Source organism: Vulpes vulpes, chromosome X (assembly GCF_048418805.1).
Source record: "Vulpes vulpes isolate BD-2025 chromosome X, VulVul3, whole genome shotgun sequence".
NCBI lineage: Eukaryota > Metazoa > Chordata > Mammalia > Carnivora > Canidae > Vulpes > Vulpes vulpes.
The window spans coordinates 27,759,679-27,774,732 of record NC_132796.1 but is presented as its reverse complement, the minus strand read 5'-3'; the positions used below and the strand labels follow the sequence as shown (position 1 = coordinate 27,774,732).

Sequence of the window (15,054 nt, the reverse complement as noted above, 5' to 3'; positions counted from 1 at the left end):
TGTTTTATTGTTATTGTGGGAAAATACAGTCATTTCAACACAGAGACATATTTTACTTTTTTACATACTTAATCACTAGCAAAAATTTGATTAGATGGTGCAATATTTCCTTACTGGACGCCAAAGCATTAAGCTCTTTTGTATAATTGTTTAATTACCAATGCACTATTTTAATTGACACGTTAACATAGCTTTCTATGGAAAGGAAGATATAATCTTTTATTTGTATTTCTTATCTAATGAAAGCCACTCTCTTAGATGGGCTGGTTTGGCAATTTGACTTAGGAAAAAGTATTACAGATTGAAGTTTTTATGTGAACAAGGAAAAGAAATTAACTTTAGTGCTCCTCTCATTGGTCTGCCAAATTGGAAGGACATTTTAGGCCTGATTATCATGTTCTAATTAGTCTCTGGAGGATATTCATGGGCGATCGAGTGCTCATTAATGTGTCTTCTTCCTGTAACATTGATTTGTTCATTTGCCTTTCAGAGACTCAAATATAGAAACCAAAAATTGATGTGTGGTGTTAATGTGCTTACAGATGTTGCCACCACTTATCCAGATAAGAAGTCCATCTTAATGTATATCACATCACTCTTCCAAGTTTTGCCTCAACAAGTGAGCATTGAAGCCATCCAGGAAGTGGAAATGTTGCCAAGGCCATCAAAAGTTACTAGAGAAGAACATTTTCAATTACATCATCAAATGCACTATTCTCAACAGGTAAAGTATCAAAAGACTACCTAATAGCAACTATATTGTCTGTTGTATATGCATTTTTAGCCATCATACACATGTATATCTATTATATCTGTGGATATATACATGATATATATGTCTATGTAGCATAGCATGTGTATATACACACACATACACACAAATATATGTCTCCATAGCATAATGTGTGTGTATGTGTATATCTGTATACCTTAGATAGACAGAGAAGCTCTATAAACCTTCTGGATTTTAACTGATATAATGGACCATAATATTTCTTTCAAAGCACATTATTAAAATACTCTGCTATTGATATGCACTATGTTATAGGAATATGGAAAACAATATATTGCATTTCCATTGTGTAAAATGAATTAAAAGACTCATATATATGAAACTTTCTGTCAGCGAGAGTAAAGAACAGAGTTAGATTAGAGCTAGAGCAAAGGCAAGTACTGTTTGATAATACTTTCTTATTTTTAGTGGCAACCTGCTGATGTGTTAACACATTTTGATTATTCAAGGTAACAGTTTCGATCAAAGTAGTTTATAATACTTTAAATAAAAGTTAAAGGGAGAATATATATGATAAAGATTTTTTTTACTATTGTACAGGATCTAGTGGGATTCTTACATGGCTTGTTCTTACTGTCAACAGTGGTTGTTTGGGGTGTTTTCTTTTACTTTTTTTGATACAAACAATGATGAAAAGCCTATAAAAATAGAAGGAGCTTTTAGCAAAATTCCTGCTGAAGGCATGGAAAGCTAATCTTAGGCCTAATTTTCTTCACTCCACTAAGCCAGTTCCATATTTAGCTTATGAAAGCTGCAGTCCTTTCCAGGATCTTGACCTGATGAATTCTGGTTTTGTTTACTTTGGGTTCAGAGGTTCAGAGAAAATTGCTTTTGGATGCTTGTTTTTGTCAGATTGAAGAGCATCATCCCATATGAATGCTGGAGTTCTGTCAGTGTGGAATCCTGATAGTTCAATCCCACCCTCATACCTTCTCTGATTACCTGCTCTCCACCATGATACTGAGCACCAGACCTGTTGAAGTGTATCAATTTGTAATATCCCTGTGTGAATTTCAAATTAAACTTTTCATCTTACTGTTTCCATTTAACGTTTGTTTTTCTACTGTGTGGGAAAGCAGTCTTTCCAGGCTTACTTATGATGTCTCCTCCTCCCCTCTGTCCCCTTACCCCTAACCCTACTCTGCAGATCACAGTCAGTCTAGCACAGGGCTATGAACGAGCCCCTTCCTCTCCTAAGCCTCGGTTCAAGAGCTATGCCTACACACAGGCTGCTTATGTCACCACTTCTGACCCCACACGGAGCCCACTTCCTTCACAGGTCTGTCAACATTTACTCTCTGTTCTACAAACCAAAGAATTTCCTCATCCAAGATAACTGAACATGGCTTTCATTTGAATTTTGCAGTGCCTTTTTTCCTCCTTCATCAGGAGCTGTTTCATTGTTCCCAGTTGTATTAAATGTTCTAACATGATGCAGTTTTGTTATTGAGACTTCTCTAGGTTTAACACAGGTTGATTCTTCATGAATGGGGATTCTTATAATAGTGGTATGTGCTTTCGTTATGTAATTACCTGTAAGGTTCTCTTTTATAAAGGCTACCAATGGTTCTACAAAAACATCATTAGAGGTCGATTTATGTAATTTTTAAAAGAACGGGAAAATGGATGAAATTTACTAGTTACACTATTTGGGGAGTTTTTTTTATAGATTTCTGAAACCTAAAGGATATATACACTATATATAGATGTCCTTATTATATTTCATTCTATAAAATGTACTTATATTCTATTTAAGAAAAAATATAACTTCAGGAGTGCCTAGGTGGCTTAGTCAGTTAAGCATCTGACTCTTGGTTTCAGCTCACGTCATGATCCCAGGGTTGTGAGATTGAGCCCGCTTTTGACTTGGTGCTGGGCATGGAGCCTGCTTAAGATTCTCTCTCACCCTCTTCCTCTGTCCCTGTGTCACCTAAAAAAAGAAAGGAAAATATATCTAAGCTCTTCCATATGATACATTTTAATTTTGCTAATTTTAACATGTATATAACATGCTCTGTACTATGTGTACAAGAAAGTCACTTCCTAACCAGGTCAGATTCTATGCACCATTTAATACTTTCCATGTAAGGAATCTTCTCTGTGGAGTTTTCCATTATTGTAGTATTGTATTTCTAGAAATACAAGAAATTATAACATGGTATATGTTAGAGCATAGAAATAAAATATTCTTGACTTGTGAGATTTGCTAGAATTTTTTAGAAGAAAACTATTTTGTGTAATAGAGCAATTTGGAAAGTTCTTAAGGAAGTGACTTTTGTCAAAACCACATTATGAATGGGAATTTAGAAATTATAGGCCTGATACTCTATGGTGAAAAAGTATACATGTTTAGAGGCTCATTGATTTTTTGAAATAGTGGTTGTATTTAATTAGTGATTATTTGGCATAGTTAATTTATGCATAAGGCTGAAAATTCTTAGTACTCAACGATTCCCCCAGGGAACCCTATTTCAGGGCATAGTTATGCCCTCTATCCTTGGCTAGTTTTCTGGCAAAGCTTGAACAAAGGAAACTGGGTGAGAACATTTGTTTGACTCAGCCTCATCATCAGTTAAATTCCCATCCATGTTTTTGCAAAGGTTAGTTGTATAATTTTGAGCAAGAAACTTAATCAGTTTTCTCATTATCAGTAAATAAAAGTAGTCTGGCCACTCATTACCGAGTGTTGCTCTATGCCAAGTGTGCACATTACATGAACTAAGGAAATCCGTACAACAACTTGGAGAGGTGGGAGATGCTATTTTTATTACCAATTGAAGTTTCAGTATATCTGCCCTTTTCTTTCTATTCTTCTTCCTCCCTTTCACCCTTCTGACTACCTGACTTTCTTGACTCTTTTTATCACCATCTTCCCATTGAAACCTCCAAGACTTAAAGAATAGAGGTGCATCCTAAAATAAAGGAGCATGAGCCAAAACAGAGATGAATTCTTTTTCCCCTTCATTATCACTTTATTGAGCTGCCTTTTCCAGAAAGTTTTCTCCAGTGCCTATCCTGGCAGCACATTTTTACCTCATTACCACCTCATTAAGGCATTGCTCAGGTATGACTCCTTAATGAAGTAATTATAAGTGGATTTAATTTTGCTAGACTCTATTTGTTCATTATACCTTTGTATAAATACTACAAAATACATAATGTATCATAAAATAAAAATACTCAACAAATTTACTTACCTGTTTTATTTAATATAAGCCATGAAAATAAAACTAATGGTGTACTTTAGAAAAGAAGAAACATGAAAAAAAAGAAAAGAAGAAACATGAATTATAATTGATGAAGAATGATGTATTCTTCCTGTTTCTCAAGGAATCACATCAGAAGATGATGTTATATGTAGTTAGGTTAGGTAAGTTTGCATCTTAATGATATAGTAAGAAAAATCTTTTCTGAAGTGCTTCTCAGAGGGGCTGAGCCTATATTGCCCCCTACAGGTTGTATCTGATCCACTTCAAATGAACTCAAGATGGGCCAGACTGGATTCCATTAGAGAGTTTCATTCAAGTGGTTTACTTGGTGGTCTACAAAGGGGGTGAAGTTTTCCATAATAGGACAGTGAGGTATGTGGGTGACTGTCCCTCTGGGAAACATAAAATTTGTGAATTATCTTAAAAGTTCCCAATATATTAGAAATATCAGTTATCCCCATCTGTCCTAACTTGAAAAATCTGATTTATACTCTCAGTAGTTTATAAACCTGTTGTGGTAAAGCAATCTGAACTACCTCAGGATTCCTATGTATAAATGAGTTTTTCTCATAATTTTCCAAGAAGAAATACTATCTGGTATTAATCCCTAGCTTTCCCTCATTGTATGAATTTATTGCCATCCCTCCTTGGATGGAGGACATTTTTTATGGTTTTACTTAATTCCTATTTTTATGACTTTGATCATGCATCTCATTCTACTCCTAATTTTATATAAAAAATACCCAGTATATTTTTCATCTTCAATTTCTTTTTCTTTCCTGGAGCTTCACCCTGTTTAAAACACCTCTAGGCACTTATAACTGGTTGCATGTCACCTCTGCTTAAACACATCAATCCACTTTGTCTAGTTAATATACTGTTATGTGACTCTTTCATTTATCACTTCTGTAGAATAGTCTGTTTAATTCATTCATTTAGTCCACCAGTAATTATACTTCATCACCAAATCAAATGTCATCTTTTCAGTTTTCAGGCTTTCCTTCATAATTCAAATAACTTGTCTCCTAACCTCTAGACTCATCAGGTTCTTCCCTATCTTTGTTGTGTGTCTCTTTCATTATCTGGCTCTTTCTCCTCTTTTTTAAGATTTTTTATTTATTTATTAGAGAGAGAGAGAGAGACAGACAGACAGGCAGAGGGAGAAGCAGGCTCCATGCTGGGAGCCCGATGTGGGACACGATTCCAGGTCTCTAGGATTACACCCTGGGCCAAAGGCGGTGCTAAACCGCTAAGCCACCAGGGCTGCGCTCTTTCTCCTCTTCTAACTGCCTTTGCATAAGAGCCTCATGAAAGATCCCTTGAGCCATATATTATACTCTCTCTGTTATTGATATGATTGAATCTCCCAGCTTGAAGCTGTATGCAGATGACCGTTGTTATCTGTGTTTTTACCTACTTCTAATATCTTTTGAGTTATAGCCACAATTCTAACTCATTTTCAACTCTTTATACATATCTATACCTAGATGTCTACTGATTTCTTAAACCTAGTGTGTCCTGCAGGGAATGTTGTTTCATTGCCCACAAATCCATTTCTTGTCCCTTTTTGTTATGTAATTGAGAATATTACTCAGCAGTCACTGAGAATTAAATATGTGGCATCATACTCTTTGGTCTCATACTGATCTAATATACATTAATAAGACATGCAAAGTCAATTCATAAAAGAGGAACATAGAATATGCAGTATGTGGCATTTGGGGTAATCAGAGAAAGTAGATTTTGAATAAAGACTGAAAAGAAGTGTGTATCTCTCAGAGAAGACAAACCTCCGAGGAGGAAGCACAGATGGTACAGTAACCTTGAGCTATGGGGATACTTTACTCAAATAAAGGTATGAGTAAGGGACACAGTGCTGGGAGATAGTGCCTGAGCCCAATGGTAGAGCAGACCACATAGGACTTACTAAGTAACTGTGAGGACTTGGTTTTTATTACCAGTGAGATGGAAGGCTATTGGAGGAGTAACATAAATACATTATTTCAACATGGCTGCTGGGTGGGGAATAAGGTATGATGGTGACAGTTTTATTTTTTCTTTTCTGTTTCATTGGATTTTATTATATTTTTACTTGCCTAATTCCTCTGGCTAGGACTTCCAACACTGTGGTGAATAAAAGTGGGGAGAGTAGACATCCTTGTCTTGTTCCTGATCTTAGAGGAAAAGCTATCAGCTTTCACCATTAAGTATGATGTTAGCTATTGGCTTGTCATAGATGGCCTTTATTATGTTGAGGTATGTCCCCTCTATGTGCACCAGGTTGAAAGTTATTATCACAAATGGATGTTGAATTTTGTCACATGTTTCTTTTTCTGCATTTTTGGAGATGATCATGGGATTTTTGTTTTTCCTTTTGTTGATGTGATATATTACATTGACATGTTAATCTTGAGTTGCTCATGAAACTTGAATATACATAAATTTGTGTTTCTCAGATCAGCATTCAGGATGATTTGGAAGTCATTAACAGCATAGATAGTATTTATATCCATTTACCTGGATGAGATCACCTAGGAAAAAGTACAGGTAGATAAGAGATACCAGTACTTAAAGATGTGAAGGACACAGCAAAGGATGGACAGAAAGAAGAGAGGATAAAGGAGAAGGGTATGATATTCCAGAAGCCAAGAGAAGAAGATATTTCAGGGAGAGGTCATTATTTAACAGCATTAAGTATTGCTGATTAGTTCAAGTAACATTGGAAATTAACCAGTGAAATGTCAGTGAGATAGGGTCCCCTGGGAAGTCCTGATATGTAGGAGTTATCACAGTGGAATTGCCAGTAACACCTCCATTCACTTTGAAAACTCCCAATTGGGCTAATAAGTTACATGTTTATTCTAGCTAATACTCACACTGTATAAATACAATTCTAGTGGAGTGTGCGGTTTTTGGAGGATATTGCTGATGGAAGTGGATTCATGAGAGAATGGAAGTGAGGGGCTACCTGTACTGAGGTCCTTAAAAAAACCTACACTGAATAGTTTATGTCCACATGGACAAAAGCATATTTCCCTTGGATTAACCCATCCTACTAAGTGATAATGAATCTGTATATTGGCTTCTTCTTGCTGATGTAACAAATACCCAAAAATTTAGTGGCTTAAAAAATACAGCAAATTTATTATCTTTTTAAATTTTTTTTTAAATTTTTATTTATTTATGATAGTCACAGAGAGAGAGAGAGGCAGAGACACAGGCAGAGGGAGAAGCAGGCTCCATGCACCGGAAGCCTGACGTGGGATTCGATCCCGGGTCTCCAGGATCGCGCCCTGGGCCAAAGGCAGGCGCCAAACCGCTGCGCCACCCAGGGATCCCGCAAATTTATTATCTTAATAGTTTAGAATCTCAACATGGGTCTCACTGGGCTAAAATCAATGTGTTAGTATGACTGCCTTCCCTCTGGAGGTTGCAGGGGAAATTCCATTTCCTTGTTTTTTTCCAACTTTTATTTTTTTTATTTATTTATTTTTTAAAGATCTTATTTATTCATGAAAGACACACATACACACACACACACACACAGAGAGAGAGAGAGAGAGAGAGAGAGAGAGAGAGAGAGAGAGGCAGAGACATAGGCAAAGGGAGAAGCAGGCTCCATGCAGGGAGCCCGACTCAGAACTCGATCCCGGGTCTCCAGGGTCACGCTCTGGGCCGAAGGCAGGCGCTAAACCACTGAGCCACCCAGGCTGCCCGTTTTTTCCAACTTTCAGAGGCTGCCCACATTCCTTGACTCATGACCCTCTTTTATCTTCAAACATAACAAAGGCAAGGTAAGTCTTTATCATAGCATATCACACTGATCTACTTTTCTGTCTTCCTCTTCTGCTTTTAAGACTTCATAATTACTTTGGGCCCATCTGGATAATCTAGGAAAGTCTACTTATTTTAAGGCCAGCTACTAAGCAAACTTAATTCCATTTGCAACTTTAATTCTTCATTGCCACGTAATGTAGCATATTCACAAGTCCCAGAGTTAGGACAGGGACATCTTTGGTGGAGGGTGTTTTCTAACCCCTGCTGTCTAATACCATGGGATGCAAATCTGAGGAAGGCATCTATTACCTGCAAGCTAACATCAAAACTGGTATCACCTGGCTTTTCCCAGATCCCACAAATTATCAAATTGTTCCCTTTCTCCTTTGTTGGCTATGCATGAGCTTCTTCCTTCTTCCAGAAGTATTGTGAAACCATTCTTAGGCCAAAAACAGGATAGAAGAAAACTAAACAAAGAAAAAAAAAGCAACGAAAGACATACCTATATTTCTGCCTATAAAGGCCTTACTGTTCTTTGTACCTTGCTCAGCTTAAGTCCCAGATGTCCACATTCATTTAATAAAGATTGTGACCTCCGCATAGTGTCTAATAGCTCATAAAATAAAGGAATCAGGCTTTGGAAAGTTACCCACACTTTGTTTGTACTCTTGTAATTTTTTAAGAACAAAAGGAAATCATACTCCTGGAATTCTTGCAAAAGAGGCACAAACAAAAAAAAGGGCATCTCTCATATATTACTAACATTTTCAGGGCTTTTAAAAAAGATTTTATTTATATATTTCTTCAGAGGAGAGAGCACACACAAGTAGGGGAGAGGGGCAGTAGGGAGAGGGAGACACATGCAGGACTCAATTCCAGGACCCTGGGTTCATAACCTGAGCTGAAGGTAGCCACTTAACTGACTGAGCCACCCAGGCGCCCCTAACATTTGCAATTTTTAAAAGGCTTTTGATTACATATTTCATTTGATCGGTACAATGAACCTGTTGAATGATTTTATTAACTCATTTTAAAGTAGGAGAAATTTAAATGGGATAAAGGGTTTGGTAAAACAGTGAGTAACTGGCAGAACTGGGACTCAAACCAAGTGTCATGACTTGTAGTACAGCTTTGATGTTTCACTATTCCAGACTCCCAGACTCCCCACAGCCAGAGAGTCTGTTACTTTCTCATCACCATTCTCCTTAGTCTTTTAATATTTGTAAATACTGAAAAGAATTTAGAAAGAAAAATAAATCTTTTTTTTCTCATTGTCTGATGAGCAATATGTATCAACTTCCTAGCAATATTCCTACCAGCAATAGGACAAATAAATAATTATTTTTGCATTTATGAAATAGACAGTTGAACTTTTCAGATAGCGGTACCAAACATAAAGTATGTAGAAACACTATAGAGAAGCAGCCTCCATATTAAAAAATCTGTGAACATTACAAAAGTAATAATTTTATCATAGACTAAAATTAGCTCTTATAATAACAAAGGGGAAAAACAATATTTGAACCATATCGTCAAAATAGTTAGAGTCTGGAGAAACATCTTTAAATATTTTAGATGATAAAGTATAGGATTAGGTGGAGATACAGCGGATAACACTGTTTATATAGCTAGAAATGCATTTAGATAATCACAAACTAAGGAAAAGAAAGTACCCATCATACAAAGTGCTCATGCCCTAAATATTTGTGTCTATTTAGATGTAATATGCATTTCTCAGAGCTTCAGCTCTAACCCTGAAATGTTCCAGTTCTACAATCTCATCTACCTACTAACTGATAGTTTCCACACATGGATGTTTTACCATAACCTCAACTTCAGTATTTTAAAGCTGACCTTATCTTTGCCCATGAGGCTAGGAGTCTCTTCTGACATTTATTCTTATCCAGGCTCGAACCCATGTGTGACTCCTTTCTGACCTCTTTCATACCTAATTGGCTCTTAATTTTTTCCCATTTCCATTGTGGATTATTTCTAGCGTCTTTTCCTTTCTGTCTATTAGCCTGGCTTTAAAGACTTTATCAGATCTGGTGAACCTTGTCAAATTTTATGTATGACTCTTCTTTTTATGCTCCCCATTACATCTAGATCTTTATAGCATGACTTTAAATTACACTGTTTAATCAGTTTGCTTCCTCCTTCTTCTTGCCTCTTGCTCTTTCACTCTTTCATCCATATATGCCAATTTGCACACTCTTTCACATCTACACAGGGATTTTGGCATAAAAATGACTAGCCATACACTAAATGTCATGTTTTAGGAGTTGAATGATTGAAGAAAGTAGTGTCATCAAAAGTTTTATATGTCAACTTTTGTTTAACTTACTCTTAGAATAGGATATGGAGAAGTATGATTTAAAAATAAAGAGAATAAAAGTCAATTAAAATTTAAAAAAAGGGGGGATCCCTGGGTGGTGCAGTGGTTTGGCACCTGCCTTTGGCCCAGGGCGCGATCCTGGAGACCCGGGATCGAATCCCACGTTGGGCTTCCGGTGCATGGAGCCTGCTTCTCCCTCTGCCTGTGTCTCTGCCTCTCTCTCTCTGTGTGTGTGACTATCATAAATAAATAAAAAAAATTTTAAAAAGTAAAATTAAATGCCCTTCCCACCCTTGCCACCATGTTTGTGCCACCATGTGTGTGTACACATGCTCGTAAAACTGCAAATATTTGCAGTTTTCCTTACTGTGAGAGAGACTGAGCATCTTTACATGTGCATAATAACCAGTAGGCTTTCTCTTTCTGGAAAATTTTCATTTTTCCCAATTTTTTTTTGTCAGTTGGAATATATTTCTGATCAGTTTTCAGGAATTACTTATATATTAAATACATTAGCCATTATCTGTGACATGAAATACAAATAATTTTCACTGTTCGTTACATGTCTTTTGAATTTATTTGTGGTGTTTTTCTCCATTCAAAATACTATTTTTTATGTTGGGAATTCTTTAATCTTGTGTTTTATGGCTTTTTTTGTTGTTGTTGACAGCTGAGAGGTCATATTTATAAAAGGCTCCGCTTTTGAAAGGATGTTTTAGAAAGGTTCTCCTATGGATTCTTTTAGTTCTGTTTTTTAAACTTTGATTATGCAAAAACTGCTACAAGTTGCATAGTTGAGAAGAATTTTAATCTTTTCCCCAGAAGCTGCCCAGTTGTTGGAACCATCTATTGGTTAATGCACGTTTAATCATAATCTAAATGGTGCATCTTTTAAGAATGAAGAAGTATTTCATAGAAACTCTCTAGCATATTTTCCCTTATGTTTTGTTGGACAAGATTAGGTGACACTCTTGTGTCTAAACCAGTAAGGGGAGACAGAATATACAGCCAGGATTGGCTTAGACCAGACAGGACTCAGCAGTCTTTGAATCACATAGTCAAATAGAACACAGTCATTCCTGAATCTAATCAGATTCTATTAAGGAGCAGAGAAGGAAATGGATATTGTATAGGTATCCAGCTGTTTATGTTTAACTATCTCAAGGCCTGATGGAATTTATGTCCTAGGCCAGAAATTTCATACCCTGAAAAGTAGTTGAGATAAACAGCTATATGCATTTGCTACTCCAAAAGCAGGAAAACATTCATTGATGAAACCTCAGAATGAAGCCACAATTACCCAAAGAAGCATCCAGTTTTTGAGAAAGTACTAGTTGAGCAAAGAGGAGGGAGCCCAGAATCTGGCAATAGAGACATTGAAGTTCACATTCCAGCTCTGCCACTTTCCAGCTATGTGGCTTTGAAAAAGTTTCTTGCCTTTTCTGGGCCTATCTCCCCATGTGTTGTTATGGTGATTATATCTAATTCATACCTCTGTTAGGAGGGTTAAGGAAGATGAATTGTACGAAGACCCTTCCATGGTCCAGGCTCATTGTGGCTTCTCAAAAACTGACACCAATATCAGGCTTACTACTTTAAGTACATCAGGCATTAAATGAACTTTTGTGTTCCGACCTGAGGACCTTATATTTTATTCAGGTTGATGCGAAAGTATAGCCTGGGTTCTAAACTGCTTTATTAACAAACTTGTAAATTGAAACCTGTGTAGAGTTTGGCAACTCCATGAGGTAATGTAAAGGATAAAGGACTCTAAAGAAAAGCATATGCTTTGTAGCACTAAAGATACTGAGGAATAATCTTAGAACCATGTGAAGTGGAATATAGCAATGCTTCCTTCTAAAGCAGAAAAAAAAAAAGCACTTGTAGGTGGTTTTAGGGCCAGTGTTTCTATGTAGGGAGAAGATAGGGGAAGAGGAGACTCTTCACTCTGTCCCTGCCATTGGCCCCTCACAATACAACTTGTCCCTTACTTAGCTGGCACGAAGATTGTACAGAAGAATTGGCAGACAGGGTTCAAAGCCAGTCAGTGGGGAGAAATCCTTAGATTAAAAGCACCATTGATCTGCTTCGTGGAAGCCTTTATACTTTCTGATGTCACTGAACAAGTGACCTAGAAACAGATTGTCAGGTTTGAGCTTAGCTCTAAAGATCGATGCACTGAAGATTACCAAGCAGAATCTTGAAAGTCTGTGTGTGTGTATGTATGGGGGAGGGGTGGACTTCAGAAGGAATATAGGTATATTACTTGGAACAAATACATTCTTACCTTTCAATTTTTTTTTAAATCTATAAAATGAGAAGACGGAAAAGACCCACCTGGCTAAATAACACTATCTGAAATGTTTCTGAATTTTTCAGTGTCTGGTATACAAAAGTCTTATATTTAGAGTCAGATTTTTGAGTCAGACATCTTAATATTAATGGTACTTATTTACTTAATCAGTATGCATTGAGCACAAACTATATAGTAGAACTCTTATAGCTCTTGAATTTTTTAAATGAGTAAGATGGAAGTGCTACCTGCTTTCATAAACTTAATTTAAAGATGAGAAAAGAAACCAAATGTTTTAAAAAATCAAATTAAAAAAATTAAGTATAAATTGTTACAAATACTGTAAAGGATACAAGGCCTGAGATTTTTAAAAAATAATGGAAAATTTTAAGGTTAGAGGGACATTTTATAGCTAAAAGTATTAGTAGAGCCTTCTCTTGAGCTGAAAACAGGAGGGTGAGAGGAAGCTAATCTGGTTCAAACTCCAGCCCTACTATTTTAAGTAATTTTCTGTGGGACCTGAGTATATCACTTTCACTCTATGACTCAGTTTTCTCATCTCTAAAATGGAGTCAATTTCCACTTTATATGGTGGCTAAAATAACACATAGATCATGTAAAAAAAAAAAGCCTTCACTCACCTTCTTACTGAATAAGCACTAAATAAGTGTTTAAGGGTGAAGAAATACATATATTAATGCATGTGAACTTTCTTGCATTTTACATTATAGTTACAAATCATGATATCAGCTGAAAAAAGAAACTAAATCCAAAAGTGTAGAATGAAATTCCCATTTTTACCTTTGGCAAGGATACTCACAGTTTTTGGAGAAAATGATAGATAGTTTAACCAGCCGTGCTGAAAACTGACTTTTCCCATCTGTCTCTTGATTACCAGAGATAGCTCTGTAGGTGCAGCTGGAAATGATACAAAAGTGAAGTCAATTTTTGCAATAAAAAGGGGGGGGGTATCTGAAAGTCCCCCATTTACTTCATGTTTATCACATTTTATGGGGCTTGTTGGGTTGGAAGAATTATTGGATGGAATCTGAGTTAATCTCTTTGGGTAACAATCTTTAAAAAGGTCAAGTGGCTTATTTGTAATCACTAATAAACTGGAACTTTTCATGTAGACCTGAGTAGTATGTCTTGGTTAGCTTATTTTTGGCCTTTTAGGGAATATTAATGTCAAATATTTATTTTAATACTTTTTTGCAAAGAAAACATATCTTTGAAGAAGCATGATGTAATAAGAATGTCCTTAAAATTCTGATTCATCTTCTTACTTGCTGTGTGATACAGATGTTTCTCTCTTAACTCACCTGTATAATATAGTCATGCTTATCTTGCTCTCCAGTTATCGCTATGTAGCAAATCTCTTCAAAATTTAAGAGCTTACAAAAATAAGTCATTATTGCCATGATGTCTCATGATTCTGTGAGTTACCTGGGCTTGCGGCTTCTCATGTAGTTGAAATAAGACAGTAACAGAAGCTGGAGTCCTCACTAAGGCTTCTTCACTCAAATGTCCAGTGGATAGTGCTAGAACTTCATCCAGAGCAGTTGGCAGGAATACCTACATGTGGCATCTCCATGTGTCTTTGTGGTCTTTTACAAAATGTTGCCTGAGTTCCAAGAATAAGTGACCTAAAAAGCACCATGTGAAAGCTGTATTACCCTTTGTATCTTGCAAGTCACATAGTGTAATTTGCTCCATGGTCACAAGTCCACGCATATTCCAGGGAAGGGAAAATAAACCAAACTCATCACAGAGAAATGTCACTGTTGTTTATTTATTTGAGAGAGAGAGAGTGTGGGGGAGAGGTGAGGGGAAGGGGAGAGAAGGGCAGAGGGAGGAGAGAGAAACTTAAGCAGATTCTGCACTGAGCAAGGAGCCTGACCTAGGGCTCAATCTCACAACCCTGAGCTCAGGGCCTGAGCCAAAACCAAGAGTCATTCACCCATTGACTGCGCCACTCAGACACCCCATCACTGTTATATTTTTGAGAATATGTAGGGTTGGGAAATTTTGTTGTATCCATCTTGAAAAATACAGTGCTGCAATTTATGAAATTCTTATGAGGAAATGTGATCAATTGTGAAAAGTAGCCAGCATTGGTACCTAACAGGTTTTCATGAATGAGTACTCAATTTACTGGTGTCTTTATTTAAGTAGGCTTGTACAGATCTTCAGATATCCAAATTCCTGATTAACTCAGAAGCTTGAGAGTGTCTTGCCTTTAAGTGTCATAGAGTAAATTCTGCAATGGGGATCAATTGCTTTCCAACCCAAGTGAAATTTCAAATTCACTTTGCAAGAATTTGTGTTATTTAATGTAAAGAGTACTAAGTTGGAGCATTTCCTATCCTTTTCCTTTCATAGGTAAAGAAACTGAAGTCCAGAGATGTTAAATCATTTAAGGAAGGTCACAGAGAGGAATAATGGATCTGGGAACTAATGTCCTGAAATCTATTCAGTATGATTTATATCATAGGATTATAAATATTTTAAGCAAATTCACCACATTTTCACATTTTCTGTACAACAACCTCTAGTTTTACATTCATTAAGTAATTTGATTTTCTGTTTTTCATTGATTTTATTTATTATTTTATTTTATTTTGTTTTCAGAAAGTATTTTAGTATT

General features: G+C 36.4%; 1 protein-coding gene across 2 annotated transcripts in view; it reads left to right on the top strand.

Moving 5' to 3' along the window:
- DMD (dystrophin) overlaps positions 1–15,054 on the top strand; it is a 2,426,617-nt gene that overhangs the window by 885,719 nt on the left and 1,525,844 nt on the right. For both annotated transcript variants that reach the window (XM_072743155.1, XM_072743156.1), the window contains exons 8-9: positions 543–724; positions 1,941–2,072. In XM_072743155.1, the coding sequence (XP_072599256.1) occupies positions 543–724; positions 1,941–2,072 (314 nt within the window). The remainder of the gene's footprint in view (positions 1–542; positions 725–1,940; positions 2,073–15,054) is intronic.